A 24,777-nucleotide genomic window follows, 5' to 3' on the forward strand; every position below is an offset into this window, starting at 1 on the left:
GGGATCTTAGTTCCCTGACCAGGGATTGAACCTGTGTCCCCTGCATTTCAAGGCAGATTCTTAACCACTGGACTACTAGAGAATTCCAACCCTAGTTTTTAATCATAGACTTTTTTCCTGTGGTGCTTACAAGTGATGGAGACAGCCCCTGTGCTAAGTTGCTTCAGCCACGTCCAACTCTTTGTGACCCCATGGACTGTAGTCCACCAGGGTTCTTTGTCCATGGGATACTCCAAGCAAGAATACTGGAGTGGGTTGCCATCCTCTCCTCCAGAACATCTTCCCGACCCAGGGATCGAACTCACGTCTCTAATGTCTCCTACAGGGATTAGAGACAGGTTCTTTACCACTAGCTGCACCTAGGCTGTTGTAAATAGTGCAACAATGAACATTGGGGTGCATGTGTCTTTTTGAATCACGGAGGCAGCCCCTGGCTTAGGGCAGTTTTCCTGCCCGTGTCTCTTCCCAGGCTCACTGAGAGTCTCAAGGAAGCACGTATGGGTGCTTCTCTGAGCCCACCTTGCTGCCTCCCAGCCGGACCACACTCACTTTCAATTTGTCTTTGACCCGGGCCACGCAGGTGATCAATGTGTGCTCTGACCAGAGGCTGCTGGACAGCCTGCGGGACTGCAACAAGCTGCTGGACATGGTGCAGAAAGGCCTCAGCGAGTACTTGGAGACCAAGCGGAGCGCCTTCCCCAGGTGGGGGACGCCTGGCCCACGCCTGCTCTGCTCCTGCCTGCCATCGAGGCTGGGACCCAGTACCCTGTCAGGGTGGGGTACAGGGATGTCAGTAGTACTGGGAAAACTGGGACCCAGGGCTGCCTGACGGCCCTCACCCCTGTCTCCCTGGCAGATTCTACTTCCTATCTGATGACGAGCTGCTCGAGATCTTGTCCCAGACAAAGGACCCCACTGCTGTGCAGCCCCACCTGCGCAAGTGCTTCGAGAACATCGCCCAGGTGGGTAGCTGGGCCAAGGGCTCAGGTGCCCTGGGGGCACCGTCCCAGGGAGGATACCTCTTCTCTCACCCCAAATCTTTTTAGCAGGGAATGAGATCCCAGGCCCTCAGAGACATCCCTGGGGCCTGTGGGAGGAGGGTCAGCTGCCTTGGCTCAGGGTTGGGGAGCTCTTGCTCCCAGCTCATCCAGGGGTGCCCTGGCCCCCCTGCAATCCACTGAGGTGCTGGCTAGGCTGAGAAACCCAAGAGGTCAGAGGCTTCTGAATCTCCTCTACAAGGGAGGCCTCACAGGCCTGTGGGAGGGGAGAATGGGGGGGCACTTGCAGGGCAGGCTTAGCCTCCCTGAGTGGGCGGGGCCACAGCTGGAGCAGGCAGATCCGTCCTGCCCACGAAGAATCAGGGGAGGTCCAGCCAAAGGGTGCTCTCTTCCAAAGGCGAGAACCTTTTTCTGAAGGTGGAGGACACGGGCGGGGTCCACGCTGGGGCCCTGGTGGGCAGGCCTCTGGACACACTGAGGTTCACCCCACTCTCACTGTTCCCCCCCCGCCCCGCCCACAGTTGCTGTTTCAGGAGGACCTGGAGATCACACATATGTACTCGGCAGAGGGTGAGGAGGTGCAGCTGTCCTTCTCCATCTACCCATCCAGCAACGTGGAGTACTGGCTGCGGGAGGTGGAAAACAGCATGAAGGCCAGCGTGCGGGACATCATCGAGAGGGCCATCAAGGCCTACCCCACGGTGAGCCATGCCACCCCTCCCAGCGCAGCGTCCCAGCCTGCTCATCCTTCCATTGGCTCCTTTCTCAGCGCCTTTTTGCTCCATCATGAGGGCTGAGTTACCTGCCTGTGTTGACTAAAAAAGATGCACAACTTGAGAGTTGTGAGTTAAGTTTTATTTGGGGCAAAATGAGGACTGCAGCCCAGGAGGCAGCACCTCAGATAGCTCTGAGAGACTGCTCCAAAGTGGCATTGGGGGAAGGTCAGTATATACAATTTTGGTGAAGCGGGAGCTTAATGCAATCAAGCGCTTACTTTTTTTTTTCACATGTTTGACTGGTACTTTATTTTTTTTTAATTAATTTACTTATTTTACTTTACAATATTGTATTGGTTTTGCCATACATTGACATGAATCTGCCCCAGGTGTACATGTGTTCCCCATTCTGAACCCCCCTCCCACCTCCCTCCCTATCCCATCCCTCTGGGTCATCCCAGTGCACCAGCCCCAAGCACCCTGTATCATGCATCAAACCTGGACTGGTGATTCGTTTCACATATGATATTTTACATGTTTCAATCCCATTCTCCCATATCATCCTGCCCTCGCCCTCTCCCACAGAGTCCAAAAGACTGTTCTATACATCTGTGTCTCTTTTGCTGTCTCGCATACAGGGTTATCATTACCATCTTTCTAAATTCCATATATATGCGTTAGTATACTGTATTGGTGTTTTTCTTTCTGGCTTACTTTACTCTGTATAATAGGCTCCAGTTTCATCCACCTCATTAGAACTGATTCAAATATATTCTTCTTAATGGCTGAGTAATACTCCATTGTGTATATGTACCACAGCTTTCTTATCCATTCGTCTGCAGATGGACATCTAGGTTGCTTCCATGTCCTGGCTATTATAAACAGTGCTGCAATGAACATTGGAGTACACGTGTCTCTTTCAATTCCGGTTTCCTCAGTGTGTATGCCCAGCAGTGGGATTGCTGAGTCACATGACAGTTCTATTGCCAGTTTTTTAAGGAATCTCCACGCTGTTCTCCATAGTGGCTGTACTAGTTTGCATTCCCACCAACAGTGTAAGAGGGTTCCCTTTTCTCCACACCCTCTCCAGCATTTATTGCTTGTAGACTTTTGGATAGCAGCCATTCTGACTGGCGTGAAATGGTACCTCATTGTGGTTTTGATTTGCATTTCTCTGATGATGAGTGATGTTGAGCATCTTTTCATGTGTTTGTTAGCCATCTGTATGTCTTCTTTGGAGAAATGTCTGTTTAGTTCTTTGGCTCACTTTTTGATTGGGTCATTTATTTTTCTGGAATTGAGCTGCAGGAGTTGTTTGCATATTTTTGAGATTAATTCTTTGTCCGTTGCTTCATTTGCTATTATTTTCTCCCATTCTGAAGGCTGTCTTTTCACCTTGCTTATAGTTTCCTTTATTGTGGAGAAGCTTTTAATTTTAATTAGGTCCAGTTTGTTTATTTTTGCTTTGAGGATCCTGATATGGTTTATGTCAGAGAGTATTTTGCCTATGTTTTCCTCTAGGAGTTTAATAGTTTCTGGTCTTACGTTTAGATCTTTAATCCATTTTGAGTTTATTTTTGTGCATGGTGTTAGAAAGTGTTCTAGTTTCATTCTTTTACAAATGGTTGATCAGTTTTCCCAGCACCACTTGTTAAAGAGATTGTCTTTTCTCCATTGTATATTCTTGCCTCCTTTGTCAAAGATAAGGTGTCCATAGGTGTGTGGATTTATCTCTGGGCTTTCTATTTTGTTCCATTGATCTATATTTCTGTCTTTGTGCCAGTACCATACTGTCTTGATGACTGTGGTCAAGCGCTTACTTTGCAAGAGGTTAGAGGTTTTCTCCTAGTCACGAGGATCTGTCATCATCATGAAGGGATTTAGTGCTTTTCTAGATAATGAGGAGGTGCAATGACTGGGATCATAAAATCTGTTTCTGAACATATCCTCCTATTTAAATACTTGTCCTGCCAGGTTCCCTGGAGCCCGGAGTGCCTCACTCCACCCTGAACCCCCTCATGGGGCTGAAGGTCAACAGCTACAGCAGCACAGGGTTCATTCTCCACAGAGGCAGTTGGCAAATATCTTTGTTGTTCAGTGGTTGGTAATGCTCTTGGCAAGTGCCAGTTTATAGTTGGCACCTGCCTCATCCTTAGACTGCAGCCTTGTCTGCTGTTGCTCTCAGTCAGCCAGAGTGTCTCTGGGAGCAGAGGGAAGAATCTGAAAACACCCTCCAAAAAGTGAGACTGGTTCCTAGCCATAATCAGTTGCTGTTGTTATGTTTTGAGCACTCACTGTGTGCCAGGCCCTGGGCTGGGATGTCCCCCCATGACCTCTCACAGCCCCAGCATCAGCGGCTGACCGCTGATGGTGGAGCTGAACCCTTTAACCTCAGGGTTAAGCCTTATCCTACAAAGTAGCTGAGAGATGTTTCCTGCCCAAAGGGCATGTGATTCACAGGTGGCAGTCAGGATGCGAACCCAGGATGTATGTTTCCCAATCCTGGGCTTCCACCCCTCCACTTCCAGATCTCTACGGCAGAGGAAGTGATGACTCTGCCCAACCTGAGAGGCCCGAGGCCCAAAGTTTAAAAGGCTTCCCTGCTCTTGGGGTGGAATTTTGAGCTCAGAAGCACAGATGACCTCTGAGGGAAAAACAGTGTGCAGGGTCGGCACTGGCAGCTGCCTGAGTCAGCCCTACCTGTGTTATCTTCCCAGATGCTCAGGACTCAGTGGGTTCTAAACTGGCCTGGCCAGGTGACCATCGCCGGGTGTCAGACCTATTGGACCTTAGAGGTGGAAGAGGCCCTGGAGGCTGGCAACCTCAGCAGTCGACTGTTCCCCCAGCTCGCCCGGCAGGTGAGACTCAAGGGGGGTGGGGTCACCATCTGCTCCCCACCAACACCCCACACCCTGAGGCAGCCCAGTCCCTCCAGGAGCTTTGTCATGTCCTGATGCTGGAAGAGGGCCTGGGGTTGGAGCCAAAGAGTAGAGGGTCAGACACCCTGGAAACGAGTGTCTCATGACCAGCCACTAGTGGGAGGGATGGGGGCTCTAACGGGAGTGCAGAGGTCAGGCAGGTGCCCCTCTCCCGAAGGTCAGGGTGGGAGCCTCCTACCTGGAGCTCTCCTGGGCTGTCCTATGGCCTACCCTCGCCCTGTGCACTGGCTCCTCACCACACTCCTTCCTCAAGCTCCTTGCCAGGCCCCTTCCTGACCCTGGACACGGTAGACGGTGGAGAGATGGATGCATGTGCGTGCCTCCATTTTTATTGACATCCCTGCCAGACTTCCCATGTGACCAATGCCCTGCCTACCCTCCTCTGCCTGGTCCCTGCACCCTGCCCAGCCCAGACCATCAGAAGCCCCCAGAAGAGAGGGGTTGTTGCTGGCGGAAGCCCATCCCTGAGCAAGGCAGGGAAAGCCTGCCTGCGCATGGCCCTGCCCTTCCCTGATGGTGTCCCCTGGCTCCTGCAGCTCAGTGACCTGGTGGCACTGGTGCGGGGAAGTCTGTCCCGCATGCAGCGAGCTGTGCTGTCGGCACTAATCGTCATCGAGGTCCATGCCAAGGATGTGGTGCACAAGCTGGTCCAGGAGAATGTGGTCAGCGTGCATGACTTCGAGTGGATCTCACAGCTGAGGTGAGGGGGCAGGCAGTGCGGCCACATCCATCCCCAGGCCAGAGCAGCAGCAGGAGTGGGCAGGGTAGGGTGGAGAGTCAGCTACAAGAGGCTGGAGCTGACCTCGATGCCCAGGGGAAGCCGGGTGTGCCTCGATGTCCTCATTTCCCCAAAAAGAACCACCTCTTCTCAACCACATACCCTGCCCAGTGGCCCATGGTCCACATGCCCTGGGAACCCATCTCCCTGCAACACCAGGTACTACTGGATGAATGGCAATCTGTATATCCGGGCTGTGAACGCTGAGTTTATCTATGGCTACGAGTACCTTGGCAACAGCGGTAGGCTGGTGATCACACCCCTCACGGACAGGTGAGTGCCCCCTCCCCACAGCCCCTCCCACCCTGGCTGGCCCAGGAGTCCAGGACCCACACAGCGCGGTTCATCTGTGATGAACCAGACAATCACACGTTAGGAGCTCGGCTTTGGGGTTTTTTAACTGTCTCTTGCTCGTGATGGACTCCATGACCTTGGGCAGGTGGCTCAAGCCCCCTGTGCCTCAGTTTCCTCTGCAGCCTCCTCCGGGTGGTCAGGAGAGTTTCTTGAGCTTCCGTGTAAAGCTCTTAGCACCTGTGTGGTGCTGCGTAAGTGTCAAATGGGTGTGGGCTTTATGGATTTTATCAGTCAGGCCTTCCTTTCAACATGACAGAGCAACTGATCTTGAGGCGGGGGGGCAAGTCCCTGGACAAAGTGAACACTTCTCTTCTAAATCACTCAGTTGTTTCCTCTGGCTGCCTGTATTTAGTAGCAACTGAATTCTCAAGCTGGGTTTTGAGGAAAAAAAGGAAGAGTGAGTGACCACAGGTCAGCCAAGCACTGGCAGGTCCCTGAGCCAAGCACTGCAGGGCCATGGGGTGGGGAGTGCCGGTGGGGTGGCTGAGGGCTCCAGTCCTGCTCCCTGCAGCCAGGGCTGGTCATGCTTGGTGCCCTTAGCACGTGGAGGGGCAGAAGTCACCCCTCCACGGGGCCCAGGACGCGGAGGGTTGGCTCTCTCGAGTCTGAGGGACTCCTAAGAAGGTGCGGGGCCACGCCCATCATCTCACCCGCTCAGGTGCTACCTGACCCTGACGGGGGCCCTGCACCTCAAGTTTGGGGGCGCCCCAGCTGGCCCGGCCGGTACAGGGAAAACTGAGACCACAAAAGACCTGGGCAAGGCCTTGGCCATCCAAACCGTTGTGTTCAACTGCTCCGACCAGCTTGACTTCATGGCCATGGGCAAGTTCTTCAAGGGCCTGGCCAGGTGAGGCTGGGTGTGCGGGTGGCACAGACAAGGCGGGAGGGCCGCGCTTTTGTGGGGACCCTGCCCCAAGAGGAGCCTGGCGGGATGGTGGAGCGGGTGGGGCGGAACAACAGGAGTCAAGGCCTGGCCCCTGGCGGCACTGGGAAGGGGTACGGCTGGTGGGGCTGTGGCTGAGTTGACCGAGATGGCCACAGAGGCAGCAGTGGTCGCTTCCCAGCAGCTGGCAGGGGCCCTTGGAGGTGCTGGGGGGCTCTGAACTCATGGCCCCGAGATGCTTTCCCCTCAGTGCTGGCGCCTGGGCCTGCTTCGATGAGTTCAACCGCATTGATGTCGAGGTGCTGTCTGTGGTGGCCCAGCAGATCACCACCATCCAGAAAGCGCAGCAACAGCGGGTGAGCTCTGGGGGAGCCTTCCCTCCACGTCTCCTGTAACCGACCACCTTTTCACTTCAGCTGTACACACCCCACCCATGCTGCCTTGCAACCCTCCTACATTGGCCAGATGGGAAACCAGGAGTTGGGGCCTGCCCTTAACCCAGCCTCTCTCATCTCACAGGGAACTGGGCACTCCCCCAACCACCTAGCAGAGCTGTCTGTGAGGGGACTTTTGTAGCCACCCAGGGAGCCCCATATCCTTACCCCACCCTGGGTACAGCTCCCAGGACAAGCTGCAATGGGCAAAGCGGTCCCTCCCCACACCTGACACTCATGGAAAGCCCCAGCCATTTGTCCTTCTTCTAGTTTTGTTCAGGCTGGCCAGAGGTCTTCTCCTGGGTACAAAAACTAGGAGACTGGCAGGTACCCCAACCCCAGTAGGGCCCTGGGTCTTGCCCAGGTCTAGGGAGAATCAGTGACAGGAAATGGGGGGTGGAAACAAATGTGTGAAGACCGCAGGGAGCTGGGACCTGGGAGGCCAGAGGTGGCCACTGGGACCAGAGGTCTTAGGCCAAATCCTGGGAGAAGAGCCAGTCCATAGTCAGGGGTCAGTCCAGGCTGACCCGTTATAGCCAGGACCATCGATGGGATGAGGGGACCATCCAGAGCATGGGACGGGTGTGCCAACCCCTCCCCACCCCTGCAGGTGGAACGCTTCATGTTTGAAGGAGTCGAGATCCCACTCGTGCCATCTTGTGCTGTGTTTATTACCATGAATCCGGGATATGCTGGCCGCACCGAGCTGCCTGATAACCTGAAGGTGAGTTCAGGCCTGGTTTGGTCCGGAAGGCTGCTCAGGGCACTGGGAAATACCAGAGCTGTGGCCTGGGCTCAGAGATGCTCACACACTTATGCAGCGACACAGCTGCTGGACATCAGGGACTGTGCTTCCCCATGGCAGCCCTCCTGCCCAGGGGTCCCCCAGCCATGGAGAGGAAGGGCCAGGCTTGTCCTCAGGGACTAGGAGAAGGCAAGGGCAGGTTCAAGTCAACACAGAGGACTGGTTTCTAACGGGCAGAAGGATCCACCCAAAGGGGAGTACAAGCCTCAACTATGGCAGGCACAGTGGAGAGAGGATCCAAGTGCTGGCAGGGGAGGAGGGCAGTGGAGCCACCTTCTGAGAACCAGACAGTCCAGAAAGTGGGTGATGCTCTGGGAGGGGAGGTCGGCTTCTCCATTCATGCAGATACCCTGTGCCGCAGGCACTCTTCCGGCCCGTGGCCATGATGGTTCCAGACTATGCCATGATTGCGGAGATTTCTCTCTACTCCTTTGGCTTCAACGAGGCCAGTGTGCTGGCCAAGAAGATCACGACCACCTTCAAGCTGTCCTCCGAGCAGCTCAGTTCCCAGGTGAGATCCTGCCCGGAGCAGGTTCCAGGGTCTAGGAGCCGCTGTCTTCCCCCTGCAACCCTTGGAGGTAGGAATCACACCCCTACTTGTCAGCTGAGGACACTGAGGTCCAAAGCAGCCAGGAGCCTGGGCAGGCTCACGTGTGCACAGGGGAGCTGGAGCAGGAGCCAGGAACAGATGGCTGCCTGGGCTAGTGCAGGTGCAAGGGAGGGTTGACCAGTAAGAGACCAAGAGCCACACAACCAAGGCTGGGGAGCTGGTGCACCTAGGTTGCATGGGACCAGAGGGGGACAGCCAGCCCCACCTCCCCTGCAGCCTCCCAGCACCAGGGCTTGCCCCTTGGTGAGCTGGGCCTACCTCTAGGGATAGATGCTACTGATTTCAGGCATTGGCACTAGTGGATGATGAGCTTTCCTTTTGGGCTCCAGTCTCAGGCAGGCTGCCCCTTTACAGTAACGGAGTTTAGCCCTGACCCTGGGCTTAGATGACCAGTGTAGTTTCTTAATGGTCCCAGAAATAAGTCCTTGTTGTCACCCTCATGGGCCCTCTCTCAGTGACCTGTTCATGCATGAACAGCCATCCCTGTGGCTTGGGAGACTATACTTGCCTTTGGCCCAGTGGGGCCCACCGAAAACCATGGCCTAGAAGAGCAATCTATTACTAGGAAAAAGAACAGCTCCCCACAGAGTGCATCGTGGTGTCAGCACCTCCACACACCCTTCTTTCTAACCATGTGCTTTCAAAAATGCCCCCACCAATCTCCAGTAACAGAGCCATTATCCCCTGCACGGTTCTGGAAAGTGCTCACCCCTTCCCAAGTGCTGATCACCCGAAGCCAAGCCCAGTCTCTGCATCCAGCTCCAAGTCCAAGGTTTCTGGGAAACATGCTGGTCTGTGGGTTGGGCCCAGGTGTATGTAGCCTCATGGTCTGACACCATGGGGCAAAATGATGAGCTTGATATTTTCATCACACCTGTTCTATAATGGAGAGAGATGGACCCAGCAGCAAATGTGGGAAAAGCCATGGTAGTGTGGTCGAGAGGGTGGGTCTGGAGAGAGGTGATGTGTGTTAGAAGAAAGCTCAAAGGCCATCGAGGCCAGTCTTCTTGCGGTAGAGATGGGAAACACCTTCATTCTCAATGTAAATAAAATCTGAGTGCCTCCCTGCCCTTGGCGCGGTGCTGGGTGGGACCGCAGGGACTGAGCCATGACCAAGGCAGACACCTCACCCTCAGGGTCCAGGAGGCAGGCAGGGTGCTCCCTCTGGTAAAGGGAGAGAGCGACTCGGGCAGTGAAGTAGAGACACCAGAGGAGCGCGAAGTTCAGTGCCCAGCCCAGGCTGGGACATGTGAGCGGGTGCTGACAGCCTGCAGGGAGCGTGGCATCAGCCATGAACTGGGCGACGAGGCCCGGCCAGGCGTCAGGTGGGAGGCTGAGTGCTCCCCAGAACAGTGCCCCCTGCCCTTTCTCTTTTTGGTGGGGATAGGACCACTATGACTTCGGGATGAGAGCCGTGAAGACTGTGATCTCAGCTGCCGGGAACCTTAAGCGGGAAAACCCCAGCATGGATGAGGTGAGCTCCATTCGAAGAGGTGCCTGAGGGCTCCAGGGGAGCTCTGGTGGTGAGGGTCCGGGGGGGCGGGCCGCCCAGCGGGGACTCTGGAGCAGCTTGAGGGTCGAGGGTCATCTGACCTGGGCATCTGCTGCAGGAGCTGATTTGCCTCCGGGCCATCCGAGATGTGAATGTGCCCAAGTTCCTGCAGGAGGACCTCAAGCTCTTCTCTGGGATCGTGTCTGACCTGTTCCCCACCATCAAGGAGGAGGAGACTGACTACGGAATCCTGGACAAGGCCATCCGCAGAGCCTGCGAGAAGAGCAACCTGAAGGACGTGGATGGTGAGCCCTGGCCCTGCCTCGCAGTCCTGTGGGCACCGGAAGAGGGCTGGGTCCAGCTATGCCAGGCTTTTAGTCCAGCCTCAGGGTCCCTCACGCCTGGCCAAGCATGCTGCGGGCTGGGTCTCTCTGCTCCTGTCTCCACTGGGACCCTTCAAGTGATGGGAGTTGAGGAAAAACTCTTTCACCTTCACTTCAACACTGCTGACACCAGAGGTGTGGGGTTTTACCTCAAACTCATCTGTTCTCTAACACACCTGAATGTTCTACAGGTCAATTCAAATCTGACACTAATCAGGGTCAGCACAGACCCTACAGGCTAAGGGCTGAGTTCCACAAGACTGCACCCCCTTCAGACACCAGTCACGAGTTTGAGGTCCCCAGGTTACCCACAGCTTCTGTCCTGCTTGGCTACAAATCACAGGTTCCCATGCCCCCCTCTTCAGGCTTCATCATTTGCTAGAACAACTCACAGACCTCAGGGAAACAGAAAAGTTTGCTGGTTTATTGTTTAAAAAAGGATGTGATAAAGGATACAGGTAACAGCAGGATGAAGGGCTACACAGGGTGAGGTCTGTCCCTGTGGAGTTGGGGTGAGTCACCCTCCTAGCCCGTGGAGGTGCTCACCAACCTGGAAGCTCTCCAAACCCTCTGTGCTCACAGAGGCTCAGGGCTTCACAGGCCTCTCTGAGGTAGGTACTACCGCCGCCCCATTTCACAGATGAGGAAACTGAGGTACGGGGAGTGAGGTAACCCACCAGAGGTCACAATGAACTAGTGGCAGAGCCAGGCTCTAAGCCCCTATTCTGACCCCTGGGCCCCCCGCCATGTCCCTCCAGGATTTCTGACCAAGTGTATCCAGCTCTACGAGACCACGGTGGTGCGGCACGGCCTCATGCTCGTTGGGCCCACAGGCTCTGGCAAGAGTAATGTAAGTGTTCCCCGTGCTGTACTGTAGGTCCTTGTTGGTTTTCTACTTTATTTATTTATTTGGGTGTGCCAGGTCTTAGTTGCATCATATGGGATCTAGTTCCCTGACCAGGGATCAAACCCAGGCCCCCTGTGTTGGGAGCGCAGTCTTAGCCACTCTACTAGAGAAGTCCCTGATTATCTGCTTTAAATATAGCAGTGTGTACATGTCAATCCCAAACTCCCAATCTATCCCTCCCCCTCGCCCTTCCCCTCTGGCAACCATAAATTCATTCTCTATATTCTAACATAAAATAAAAATTTTAAAAAGAAAAAAAAAATGAGTAACTTAAGTGAAGCCAAGCTGGGTAGCCCAGTGCCCACACAGGGGGCCTGAGGGCAGGGCAGCCTCAGCAGCAGGAGTCTTGACCCCCGCTTGTGCCTCCTGGGCCTTTAGAATACCCCGCTGCTCCCTGAGGCCCACAGCCCATGCCAGCCCTGCTCTCCAGGGAGCTTGGAGGCTCACTCTTGGCTGGCCGCTTCCCCAGTGTTACAGAGTCCTGGCCGCCGCCATGACGTCACTGAAAGGGCAACCATCCATCAGCGGCGGTGTGTACGAGGCCGTCAACTACTACGTGCTCAACCCCAAGTCCATCACGATGGGACAGTTGTATGGGGAGTTTGACCTGCTCACCCATGAGTGGTGAGTGGCCCCGGACCCTTCCCGTGACCACCGTGCTCCTAGACCGCTGCAGCCTGTGGGTCCCTGGCCCCTCCCTCTCCCAGCTGAGTGGAAGCTTGGGAGCTCTGGCTCTGGAGCCCAAGTTCCTGGGACTCTTGCCACCACTGTGCTTCCTCACTGAGTGCCCCACCTCACCCCCCCGACCCCGGACCTTTGTCCCTCACCTGCAGAGTCGGGATAAAAACGGGAGATGGCTGGGACAGTGTAGCACGTGGCAAGCACTCAGGAAAAGTTGATTACTATTGTCAGTACCCACGAGAGGCTGGCGGTCCCTCTGCGGGGCCTGTGCTCCCAGGCCGAGGTGTGCATTTTAGGGGGAAGTGCATGGAGCTGACTAGAGGCCCACCAGTCAGCACTGGAAGGTTTTCTCTGGGGCTATTCTGTTTTTCCAGAGAAGTCTCCAGTCTCCTGCTGGGGTGTCTTCTTCTTTGTCCCAGTGTTCTGGGAACCCAGTGGGAAACGAGCGCTGGAGAAGGGCAGTCACCTGTCTTTCTGAACATGGACCTATTTAACTTCTCCCATTTCTGGTGAAGGGTCTCAATCACAGCCACTCCAGGCTCTTATGTGGGCAGGTTGGGGTCTGGGGACCAGACCAGAAAATTGCCCTTCTACCCACCTGCTTCCCTGGCATTTGGTGCCTCTGAAGTCTGAGCCTTCCTGGTTCTGTGGCAGGAACTAGATACATCTCGTGATGCTGCCTTCTCTGAGAGGTCATTTACCCCTTCTCCACCTCTGTCCATCTTCTGGGACCGTGTGGACCTCTACTTCTGTGTCCACTCCTCCCCATCTTCCTTTTCTTTTGAGGGTATCACTTTCCATCTTCTTTTAATGTAACTTTAGTGAGGACTCAGCAGGGAGAGGAGGAGGGCATGGCAGCCCACTCCAGTATTCTTGCCTGGAGAATCCCCATGGACAGAGGAGCCTGGTGGGCTACAGTCTATGGGGTTGCAAAGAGTCAGACATCTAAGCACAGCACAGCAGGGAGAGAATAGAACCACACATTTTCATTACATCCTATTATACCAAAAAGTCCTATTTTCCCTACTATAATTTTTAAATGAATGAAGGTACTTAAGACGAAAAAAAAAAAATGTAGAGCAGAACCAGCCTGGATCCAGGTTTCCCTGGGAGCCAGATGTGCTTGTGGCCCTTCCTCCCTGGAACCCACGGCCCTCCACCTCCAGTGCCCACAGCCCTCTCCTCCCTGGTGGCTGCAGGACAGATGGGATCTTCTCCTCCCTCATCCGGATGGGGGCCATCACCTCCGACACCAGCAAGAAGTGGTACATGTTCGATGGGCCAGTGGACGCCGTCTGGATTGAGAACATGAACACGGTGCTGGACGACAACAAGAAGCTGTGCCTCAGCTCCGGGGAGATCATCAAGCTCACAGAGGTCCGCCTGTCCACTCACCCCGCTGTCCTCTGCAACCGGGTGGGCCCAGGAGCCACACCAGGCTGGCCAAGCCTCATCTCCCCCACCCTTCCCTCTCCGGGCTGCGGACCCTCCCCATCCCCAGGCTCCTGTACCTGAGGCTCGTCCCGCATAGCTGCTCAGCACTTCCCTTGCAGCAGACCCACTTTCTGCAATGCTCTCAGCCCAGGACGACCGCCTCAGTCTTAGTCGATGCTGCCCTGAGCTTCCCAGGCCCACTCAGCCATTTCAGCCAAGACTGGCTCAGGCATCCTGGCAATATGCCTGGAGTCCAGAGTACACGTGGTACGGGGGCCAGTGTGACCCTGTGTCCATGTACACAAGTTGGGGGCTCTGGAGCAGAGCACACAGTTCCCATCAGATCTCCCAAGGGCTCCAGGGACCCCAAAATGCCCTGACCCCAGGCTGGCCAGAGGGCTTCAAGGAATCTCCTAACTTAGACTCCTTCCTGAGGCTCCAGCGAGAGCCATGTGATCGGCTGAGGCCCAAAGGTTCCTGCATTTGCCCCTACCCCAGCACTGTGCCTGGCCCACCACCTGCCCCAGGGCCTGCCCACTGTTGCAGGATGGGCAGCCTCTCCCTGTGGCCCTGCAGCCCTTTCCCCTGCCCTGGGGGCCAGCAGCTGTCCTGCTCATGCAGTTCATCTTGGTGGCAGGCGATGACTATGATGTTCGAGGTGCAAGACCTGGCAGTGGCCTCCCCAGCCACAGTATCCCGCTGCGGCATGGTGTACCTGGAGCCCAGTATCCTGGGGCTCATGCCCTTCGTTGAGTGCTGGCTGAGGCGTCTCCCTGCCTTACTCAAGCCCTTTGAGGAGCAGTTCAAGTCCCTCTTTATCTCCTTCCTGGAGGTGAGGGAGGCCACAGTGTGCCAGCCAAGGTGGGGGCAGCCTGGTGCTATGGCCAACATCCACAAGAGTGGGGTGCCCATCCTCTGCAGGAGTCCCTCGCTTTTGTCCGGTCCTTGGTGAAGGAGGTGATAACCTCAACCAACAGCAACCTGACCATGAGTCTCCTCAAGCTGCTGGACTGCTTCTTCAAGCCCTTCCTGCCCAAAGAAGTGAGACTCTGAGTGGTAGACTGCAGCCTGCTCCCTCCTGCCCTGCTTGCCTCGCCCGAGGGCCCTGAATCCCAAGTCCAGCTTCCTGGAAGAGAGAATTGGATTGGCTCACGTGGTTCATGGGACACCCCTGTCCAGTCTGCTGCAGAGGCCAAGGGACGACCCCCACCCCCACCCCCCTGGCTTCCTCAGGTCGCTCAGTTCTGTCCCCTCCTCTGTCCCCAGGGCCTCAAGAAGATGCCGCCGGAGAAGCTGAGCCGCATCCCTGAGCTGATCGAGCCCTGGTTCATCTTCTCTCTCATCTGGAGTGTGGGCGCCACAGGGGACAGCACTAGCCGTAACAGCTTCAGCCACTGGCTCAGGATCAAAATGAAGACAGAAAACGTGAGAGACGGCCGCCCCTGGGCTGGGCTCCATGGGCTGGGATGTGTATGCTGAACGCTGGGTGTTTTGGGGATGTCCCCCAGGCCCAGGGCCCCAGGGCCAACAAGTAGCCACATAAGTGACTAGGCCTCATCACCTGTCCCCCCGCACCGATCCCTCGCAGGTGGCCTTGCTCTTCCCAGAGGAGGGGCTGGTGTTTGATTACAGGCTGGAGGACGGTGGCACCAGTGGCACCAGTGACGATGAGGACGAGGAGGAGGAGGGCAAGCAGGTGACGGAGGCCTGGTCCCGGGAACAGCGCAGGGAGGGGGTAGGGGAGGGAGGCGGTCAGTGGTGGCTGTCCTACCCAGTGAATGATGGCTGCAGAGAGGAGGCCCTGTTGATGGCCACGGGTTTCACGCTGGGGTTATGTGCATCATCTCATGAATCCTCTCAGACCCACGGGGTGTTTACTAGTGGGTCCATTTCCCAAACAAGGAAACTGGGGCTCAGAACAGTCACACCCGGCGGGTCAGTGTCAGAGCTGGCCTTGAACCTGGGACTGGGGGATGACAGAGTGCCTCCCTTCCCAACTATGTGTACTGCCTGTCCCATCCTGCTGCTGAGCCCAGGGACCCGTCAACTTGGTTCTACTTAAAAGCCCTATTTGCCCAGGGGCGGGGCTCCCCAAGAGTGGAGGAGTAAGCCCCCATGGCCTGTCTCAGTGTCCCCATTGCTCCTCTCAGCCAGCAAGGGCTCCATGAACCTACCCTCATGGCATCAGGACCCCAGCCCAGAAGGAGGAGTGGCCAGAGAGGCACCTCAGAGGTGGTCGCCACACACAGTCCTGCTGGGGGTCTCACACATATGAGTCTAACCATCAGTACCATCCCCAGTGGTACATGCTTATTTGACCACAGAGAGGGAGGTCTGCAAGTTGAGTCAGGGCTGTGGGTGAGTGAAGGGATTCATACAGTTGGGGATGGCGGGGGAAACCAGGCCAGGTGACTTCTCAGTATCCAGGTGATGCCAGTCCCACCATTATGGCCCCCGCAGGCTTGGGAAGCCTAAAGTCAACAGCAAAGATCTTTGCATTCTGGGTTGTCCAGTTCCCGGAGGACTTCCCTCATATGCAGAGATCCAGGGACTGGCCCCACTGGAGGTAACTGGATGCAGCGAAGCCTTCACTTAGGCAGCTGTGTGCAGAGAGCCCTCAATTCCTGGAGGTTTGTTCCAGGAGTCCCCCACCCTGTGCATAAAGCAGGGCAGAGGGATTCCTATTTCTATCAGAAGCAGCCCCTCTGCTGGACCCTCTTGCCCGACAGTGCAGCTCCTTGCCCTCTTGGTACACTCAGCCTGGACGACAACGAGGAGAGATTCCAGGCCCCCCGTGCCCCTGTCGTTCCAGGTCGCCTGGGTGAAGTGGATGGACTCCTCCACCACGTTCACCATGATGCCAGACACCAACTACTGCAGCATCATCGTACCGACCGTGGACACCATCCAGATGTCCTGCCTGCTAGACATGCTGCTCACCAGCCACAAGCCCGTGAGCGCCCCGCCACCCAGCCTCCCTCACCCAGGCCCGGGCCAGGAGTGACTGGCCTCCCGCACTGACAGGGTAGCAGCTCCTGCTGCACATCGGGTCCTGTGAGAACGCTCTGACCTCATGACCACATTCTCCTAGGTGCTGTGCATCGGACCCACGGGCACAGGGAAGACCCTCACCATCTCCAACAAACTCCTCAAAAACCTGCCACCGGAGTACATCAGCCACTTCCTCACCTTCTCTGCCCGCACCTCGGCCAACCAAACCCAGGACCTCATCGACAGCAAGCTGGACAAGAGGCAGGCCCCCTGGCTCCTTCCTGGGTCCCCATGTCCCCCAGCCTGGCTCACCCAGATGCTGTGTCCCCTCCCCTCCTGGGTGGGCCCTAGGTGCCCTTGTATCCTTCTTCTGTGAGGAATTCTCCTGAGCCCTTCTGTGGGCACTCTCCCTAGGCCAGGCACTTAGGTAGGGCTTGTTATCCGTCTGCCTGGAGGCAAGACTCAGGACAGCCAAGTGTGATGTCCCAGGACACTCAGAATGGGACAAGGAGCTCCTCAAGAGGCCCAGTGATTTGGGGGAGGCTGAAGTTAGTGAGGGCCTCCCAGGGGTGGAGCTGCCATCCTGCAGCCCTGGACTCCCTGAGTACCTGGTGCCGTGAGCCCTGGGCTCACACAGCCCCTCCCCACAGGCGGAAAGGCGTATTCGGGCCACCCCTGGGGCGCAACTTCATCTTCTTCATCGATGACCTGAACATGCCAGCCTTGGAGACCTATGGCGCCCAGCCACCCATTGAGCTGTTGCGCCAGTGGATGGACCATGGTGGCTGGTATGACCGCAAGATCATTGGTGTGTATGTTTGGCCTGGGCCAGGGGATGGGGTGGGGTGTGCTAGTCAGAGCCTAGGCCCACAGACTCATAGAGGGTCCACAAAAGTGTCCTAATCTCTTTTAAAAGCAAGGGGAAAATCAACATTTTCCCAGAGTGTTTAAAATGTATGATATTAATGCATTTGTCTATGTACCAATGTTGTTGTAAAGTATAACTAAAAAAAAATGTTTTTAATGGAGGAGGAGGCCCATGAAGGTAGAAGTGCTCAGGGCCTACAAAAGCCTTAATGTAGCCCCTGGCAGGGCCTCTGACTTCCTACTCCCACTCCAGGAGCCTTCAAGCAGCTGGTGGACATCAACTTTGTCTGTGCCATGGGCCCCCCTGGTGGAGGCAGAAATGCCATCACCCCACGGTTGACCCGCCACTTCAACTACTTGTCCTTTGCTGAGATGGATGAGGTCAGCAAGAAGCGCATCTTCTCCACCATCCTGGGCAGTTGGGTGGGTAAGTACCAGGCAGGAGTTGGGGAGTCCGTGGGCTCCAGCAGAAGCCCAGGTCCAGTGAGCCACACTGGGAAGAGCGGGGTGGCTGAACCACTGGCTCTACCCCTTACTCAGCTCTGTTACCTTTGGCCAGTTCATAAACCTCTCTGAGCCAGAGTTTCTTTATCTAAAATGGGTGACGATATTAGTGCCCATCACCCCAAGTTGTGAAGGTTAAATAAGACACTGCATGTAGAGAGCATCTGGTATGAAGCTGGCACTTGGAAACTGCTGAATATTTGATTTATACACTCGCTTACATGTACCTTCACCCATATAAGCACACACACATATGTTAGAATCTCTAGTGGAGAGATGTTATTGATACTTTTGAGCATGAGGAAATACCACCAAGATAGAGTGAACAAAGTGGTCCTCATCTTCCATGAGGCTTGAAGAAAGGTCCGCCCCAGGATGCAGTGCCCCCCACCAGTCCACTTCCCACCAAGAACATGCTCTGACCTTTGAACTCCACTTGGCACTGTGCCAGGTGGTGAGTCGGGGGGAGTCAGGCCTTCCCTCCTCTGGCCTGCCCTGCCCCGCCCCCAGGGACTATAGGCCAGAACTTGCCTCCATGCCCAGCTTAGAGGTGGGGCCATGTGGCTCTGAGGAGGGGATGGTGGTCAGGGGCTGCTCTGGGGCTGCTCAGCTGGGTATAGCGGTCGAGATGGGCAGCAAGTGGCTCACCTGACTGTGAGCCCTTGTCTCTCCCTCAACCCTCTAGATGGACTCCTCGGAGAAAAGAGTTACCGGGAGCCCGTGCGTAAGTGTAGTACCCAGTATCCTGGGCAGGGCTTGGAGGGGGCAAGGGCCCTTGTTCCAGGGGCAGCCCTGGACTCAAGTTGGATGTGGCTGAGGCTTGGGTCCCAGGGGCCACAGTGAGCCCTCCTCAGGCTCCTGTGGGGACCTCGGGACAGTGCCGGAGCAAAGGTCGCCCCACACCGACGGCCTCCATAGGGTCATTCACCTGTTACATGGCTGGTCAGGGCCTGGACCCATGGCCGTCCCATAGTAGAAGCAAGGTGAGTGTCCCTCCTCCAGTTCCGAGCCTGCTTGGCCCCTCAGGGCTTCAGGTCTCTGTTCTCACGCACTCCTGAGCAAGGCCTCCCCAGCATTTATATCAAATGTCCCAACCCCGGCTTCTTCAGTCTCCTGTTAACTGATTGGAGTCTGTCTTCCTCACCAAGAATGTCAGCTTTTTGGGGTAAGAAGTGTGTCTGCAGGGGCCACCCCCTGTGCCCAGCTCCTAAAACAGTCCCCGTGTTAACAGAGGAGCCGTTAGGGCTAGAGAGCCCTTCTGCCCTTTCTTTGCCTTTTTTCCTCTTGGTGGAGGCTCTCTCTGCCCCAGATTCCCCCTGACAGAAATTTTGTCCCCAGCAAAAAACTGGATGGTTTTCAGAGCACAAGCAAATAGATGGTGTTAGTGGTAAAAATGCAAGGGGGTGGTAAGCCCCCAAGGTCCTGGCTGAGCCCAGGCTTCCACACCCACGGCAGTGCACTCCTTACCCCCGTGTGGGCCATGCACCCCTCCTCACACATGGCTCCAAGCAGCATGTTTCATGCAGGTCTGGCCCCGTATCCCAACACCCCAACACAGGGACAGGCTTGGTCAGTGATAAAGATACAAATGTGGGGAGCTCCCAGCGAGAGACTCCTCACCCCCTGGTGGGGGTCACTAGGAAGACCTTGTCAGAGGTAGCATCTGAGAGGGCTGCGGAAGGGTGGGGGGCGGTCCAAGCCTGCGGGCTGGGGAAAGGCGTATGCAGAGGACACAGCCCAGATCTGCAGGGGCCGCGACCCAGGTCCGCTCTCCTGTTCCTTCAGCTGGGGCCCCCAACATCGCCCACTTCACGGATCCCCTCGTGGAAGCCACCATCATGGTGTACTCCACCATCACCTCCCAGCTGCTGCCTACCCCGGCCAAGTCCCACTACACCTTCAACCTGCGGGACCTCTCCAAGGTCTTCCAGGGAATGCTCATGGCCGACCCAGCCAAGGTCGAGGTGAGGACTGGCGGGCCCCCTCCCCAGTGTCCAGTAGCAAGTGCCCACACTGCCCTCTTGGTCCTCCCAGGACCCCAGTTTTAGGCCTTCCTGATCAAACACTCCTCAGCCTTGATCTGGTCATGCCCTGGGGCTGGGGGCGGAACTTGGCATCGGCAGGTGCCAAGCCCCCCGGAGCTTCCTTCAGTTGAGCCCCATCTTGCTGGTGAAATACACGCCTAGGATAGTGGCTGTGATGGGGCCACACAAAAGCAGGAGCCAGGCCCCGGCAAGGCCTGGTGGGTTCCTGATGGCAGCCCAGGGTATGAGAAAACTGGGGGAAGAGTCCATGGGATGCCTTCTAGGAACCGAAGGTACCGGGGGAAGGAGCAGGAGTGCAGCAGGGAACAGTGTCAAGGGTGCTGGGTGCCTGTGCAGCTCCGTGGCTGCAGCGGGAGAGAGTCCTGGGGGTGATGGGAGCCGGGGTGGGGAGGGCACAGACGTGCACTTTGGAATGGGGGATGGATGGGTCAGTGTATGCGGGCCCAGTGTCTAAGGGACAAGGTGAACAGGACGGGCCCTAGCCATAGCCCTCCAAGCTCCAGGCAAAGGGGTCAAGAGAAGAGCCTGGGGGCTTCCTGAGGCCAGTCCCATCACCCGGGGAGAGGCGGGAAAGTCAGCACGGAGGCAGCAGCAGGATGTGGAGAGTGTCAGAGGGGGCTCGGGGGTCAAGTGAGGGGTTAGATGTGGGGTGTCAGGAAGGTATAAGGAGTCAGGCATCCCTCCCAGGCTCTGGGTTTGGAGAGCTGTGGGGACTCTGAAAACTGTGTGCTAAGTCACTTCTGATTCTTTGTGACCCCATGGACTATAGCCTGCCAGGCTCTTCTGTCCAAGGGATTCTCCAGGCAAGAATACTGGAGCAGGTGGCCATTTCTTTCTTTCTCTGGGGGATCTTCCTGACTCAAGGATCAAACTTGAGTCTCTGTGTCTCCGGTATTGGCAGGCGTGTTCTTTAACACTAGTACCACCTGGGAAGCCTGGGGTAAGGGGGTACCCTGAAGCTAAAGGAGCTGGGTGCCCAGCTGGCACAGCTGGGCCTGAAGCAGGGGGTGGCGGTGGAGAGGCCAGGGCAGCAGTGTGTGGACTGCATCCTCCATGGGTCAGCAGACACTCAGGGTCCTGCCGGGTCCCGGTGGGAGAGCCAGGTCCAGGTCAGGGCCCCTGGTGCGTTGAGAGGTGGCTGAGGGCGGGCACTGACGCCAAGGTGGCCGCAGGACAAGGTGCAGCTGCTGCGCCTGTGGTACCACGAGAACTGCCGCGTGTTCCGCGACCGCCTGGTGAACGACGAGGACCGTGGCTGGTTCGACAAGCTCCTGGAGAGCCACATGGATGAGTGGGAGGTGGGCTTCGAAGAGGTCTGCCCCTTCCAGCCCATCCTCTACGGGGACTTCATGTCGCCAGGCTCCGACGTCAAGTCCTACGAGCTCATCACCAATGAGAGGAAGGTGAGGGTCCTGCTGGGGCCCTAGCCTTGGGACCCTGGCCCTCTGTGGCTGCTGCTGAGAGACCACCACCCTCTGACAAGAGGGTTGGACACTGGTCTGGAAGGCCAGCTCAGGGACTTCAGCAGTTGCCTCGCTGAGTCCCCGCCTCCTCACCTGTCAAATGGATGCAGAAGGCCCCACTTGGCGCTTTCCTGAGGGCAAGCCTGTGGTTCAGCTGAGACCAGCTCCATAACTGGGGACACACTAAGCCCATTTGAGGGGCTGTCATCCCCCCACAGAGCTGTGGCAGGGCCCCTGGAGCCACGAGTCTTGAGTCAAGACCCCAGGGTGACAGGATGAAGCTGGAGTGGGTGGGCCTCCTGGTGGTTTCTCCCCACACAGATCCTCTCTAGTTCTCAGTAGCTCCCACAGGGCCCCAGGTTGGTACATCCTGGGGAGCCCTGGAGGCAGCAGGCAGCTCTCTGACCCCACCCTCAGGCCTCGGTGTGTTGGACAGGTCAAGCCTCATTCACCCGGCATCTGAAGGCCCAACATCCCTCCATGCACAGAGGAGCACAGGGAAGGGGGGATATGCTCCCTGTCGGGGGGGACACGGCACACAGGGACAGAGGGAGGACCCAGCTGTTCTCATCCCGCCCCCGCCCCCAGATGATGCAGGTGATCGAGGAGTACATGGAGGACTACAACCAGATCAACACAGCCAAGCTGAGGCTGGTGCTCTTCATGGACGCCATGAGTCACGTCTGCCGCATCAGCCGCACCCTGCGCCAGGCGCTGGGCAACGCACTCCTCCTGGGCGTGGGTGGCAGCGGCCGCAGCTCCCTCACGAGACTGGCCTCGCACATGTGAGGGCCCCCAGGCATGGTGGGCAGTGGGTGGCTTGTGGCAGACTCATTTCCATCCCTGTTCTTCCTCATGTTCCACACTGGGGCAGACCCACTTGGCCCACAGGCTTCTAGAAGGCCTGGGAGAGAAGCCTGGGCTCCAAGGAGAGGCAGCAGCAGGGCCCTGTGATGCTGTGGGGAAGGCAGCGGGTAGCTGCAGGCATCCAGGAGGGGCTCCTGGAGGAGGTGGCCATGGGCCTTCTCTCTGTATCGGAGCTTGGCTGATGGAAGGGAAGGGCATTCCAGGCCAAGGGAGCATCCTCAGCAAAGGTCTGGAGGCCAGAGAGCAGGTTCAGGGCCAAGGAGTCAGCAAGTCTGCCCAGGACGAGAGCAGATGGCTCAGGTGAAGCCTTAAACTCTCTACCCAAATGCTTGTCTCCAGGGCCGAGTACGAGTGCTTCCAGATTGAGCTGTCTAAGAACTACGGCATGACAGAGTGGCGTGATGACGTCAAGAAGGTCTTGCTCAAGGCTGGCTTGCACAACCTGCCCATCACCTTCCTATTCTCGGATACTCAGGTGCCACCACATGGGCAGTGGGCGGGGTCTGGGGTGAGTGGGATACAACCCACCCCGGCATGCCAGCCAGAATGGTGGTCAGTCCTTTGAGTCCAGGTCCCTGTCAGTGGGGGTGGATCTTGGGAGGAATGGCTGGAAGAGGGGCAGGGGGCCAAACCCAGCCTGTCAGAACTGGGGGGTGGGCATAGATCATGGCTATCCCCAGAGGTAAAGAAGGCCCCTGGTGCCATGGCTGACCACAGGCAGAACCACACTCACTGGTCAATGGCTTCTGAACTTAAAGACAACAGGACTGGTGCATACAGTGCTGGGCCCATGGATTCCTTCCTGGGGCTACTCCATCTGTGAAGCCTCTTCCAGGGCTGAGAAAAGGAGAGGTTGTGGGTCCAGGGCCTCAAGACAGGGCAGCACTTCAACCTGACTGGTATTTGGGGTTGGGCCGAAACTGAAGCCCCGGAAGGCTCCTAGCCAGCCCTGCTCTTCCCTCTGGGGCTCCCCTTACGTAGTCAGGCGAGAGAGGGTGCCTTCTGGCACAGGCCAGGCCCTGGCCATATGAGATAGGTAAGGACCTATTTCTGCCTGTGGCCTGATTTTCTCCCGTGAGTTAGCTGTGAGATGTGGAGAGGCCCGGGAGAAGAGGAGGAAGACCCTGCATGTCCCACCCAGGACCCAGGCCCTTCCATAGCCAAGCACCGATGTTCAGAGTCTCTGCTGCAGGGCAGGTCTGGGTGTGAGTCCTCGACCACAACTCAGGAGGTCACCTGTGTAACCCTGGGCTTCTCTGAGCCTAGTGGCACTGTCCGGAAAGGGGTCTGCTGCTAAGGTTCAGGGAGACCAGGGTTGTGGAGCCCAACGCCCCAGGGCCGTCATCATCAAGGTTCAATTCCTCCACCCTGTTCTCCCCCAGATCAAGAATGAGTCCTTCCTGGAGGACATTAACAATGTCCTGAACTCGGGTGACATTCCCAACCTCTACAACATGGATGAGCAGGACCAGATCATCAATACCATGCGGCCGTACATCCAGGAGCAGGGCCTGCAGCCCACCAAGGCCAACCTCATGGCCGCCTACACTGGGCGTGTGCGCAGCAACATCCACATGGTGCTGTGCATGAGGTGCGGGCGGCCATCACAGCCTCACAGGGCAGCGGTTGGGGCAGGCGAGCACCCGGGCCCGCCACATGGGAAAGTGGCCTGGCCTTCCTGCCACGCCACTGGGCCCAGGCTGCTCTGCTCTTGTGTCCTGGCTCGCACACCGCAGGGCTGTCAAATGACCCTGGGTCCTGGGTTCCTGGGGGGGCAGGGGGGTATCAGTGTCTCAGGGCCTCATTTGAGCCCCCACCCCCAGCCCCATTGGAGAGGTCTTCCGAGCTCGCCTGAGACAGTTCCCCTCCCTGGTCAACTGCTGTACCATTGACTGGTTTAATGAGTGGCCGGCAGAGGCCCTGGAGTCTGTGGCCATCATGTTCCTGAGTGAGATCCCAGAGCTGGACGCCACCCCCAAAGTAATTGAAGGACTGGTAGGTATCTCGGTGAGGAGAAAGCCCATGTGGGGAGAGACTGTGTAGATTTGGGCTTGGGGTCACCTAGGTCTGGGTGAGAGTCCCAGGTGCACCACTTATGGGAAGTCTCTAAGCAGACAGCTCTACCTGTCTAAGCCTCAGTTTCCTCATCTGTATAATAGGAATGTCACAAGGTGGTCACAGTGATGTAGGAGGCTGGACACACAGTTTCAGAGTCACCATTGTCTTATTCCCAGAGGGAATAAGCAGCTTCTCTGAAGAGCCCCCTGATACAACCCAGAGACCACAGATGGGTGGGAGGGCTAGATATGTCTAGCCCAGCCTAAGAAAGTGATGGTCACCTGAGGGCCGAGAGCTCAGATGAGCCCATTGCTGTTCAGGGAGGCCTTGGGCCCTCCCTTCCCCATCTACAGCCTCCAAGAGGGGCCCCACCTTAGGGCTTTCTGAGCAAGGCAGGTCATAGGGGCTGTGACAAGGGCCCTGGGCCAAGAGCTTGGATACCTTTAGGCCCAAATTCAAAGTGAACTCTGCCCTTGACAACTGTGTGAACTTGAAAAAGCCTCTTGACTTCTCCGAGTCATGGGATTTTTGTCTACAGAGTAGGTGACCTTTAGCTGGAGATCACCTC

The 24,777-nt window shown here is 56.7% G+C and overlaps 1 protein-coding gene across 1 annotated transcript in view; it reads left to right on the top strand.

Annotated features, from left to right (window-relative positions):
• DNAH1 (dynein axonemal heavy chain 1) overlaps positions 1 to 24,777 on the top strand; it is a 76,417-nt gene that overhangs the window by 37,117 nt on the left and 14,523 nt on the right. Inside the window, 30 exon segments of the mRNA XM_088831534.1 lie at positions 581 to 702; positions 857 to 962; positions 1,520 to 1,699; positions 4,432 to 4,572; positions 5,190 to 5,353; positions 5,591 to 5,704; positions 6,444 to 6,632; positions 6,919 to 7,024; positions 7,713 to 7,826; positions 8,269 to 8,418; positions 9,905 to 9,991; positions 10,128 to 10,314; positions 11,151 to 11,242; positions 11,769 to 11,923; positions 13,180 to 13,357; positions 14,052 to 14,246; positions 14,336 to 14,455; positions 14,681 to 14,839; positions 15,003 to 15,110; positions 16,227 to 16,367; positions 16,506 to 16,666; positions 17,056 to 17,213; positions 17,526 to 17,699; positions 18,462 to 18,500; positions 19,562 to 19,740; positions 20,994 to 21,224; positions 21,873 to 22,069; positions 22,491 to 22,626; positions 23,534 to 23,742; positions 23,975 to 24,146. Of these exon segments, the coding sequence (XP_088687660.1) occupies positions 581 to 702; positions 857 to 962; positions 1,520 to 1,699; positions 4,432 to 4,572; positions 5,190 to 5,353; positions 5,591 to 5,704; positions 6,444 to 6,632; positions 6,919 to 7,024; positions 7,713 to 7,826; positions 8,269 to 8,418; positions 9,905 to 9,991; positions 10,128 to 10,314; positions 11,151 to 11,242; positions 11,769 to 11,923; positions 13,180 to 13,357; positions 14,052 to 14,246; positions 14,336 to 14,455; positions 14,681 to 14,839; positions 15,003 to 15,110; positions 16,227 to 16,367; positions 16,506 to 16,666; positions 17,056 to 17,213; positions 17,526 to 17,699; positions 18,462 to 18,500; positions 19,562 to 19,740; positions 20,994 to 21,224; positions 21,873 to 22,069; positions 22,491 to 22,626; positions 23,534 to 23,742; positions 23,975 to 24,146 (4,464 nt within the window).

The sequence above is a fragment of the Moschus berezovskii genome, chromosome 24 (genome assembly GCF_049115385.1).
Source record: "Moschus berezovskii isolate FMDL1 chromosome 24, NW_MosBer_1.0, whole genome shotgun sequence".
In the NCBI taxonomy this organism is placed as follows: domain Eukaryota; kingdom Metazoa; phylum Chordata; class Mammalia; order Artiodactyla; family Moschidae; genus Moschus; species Moschus berezovskii.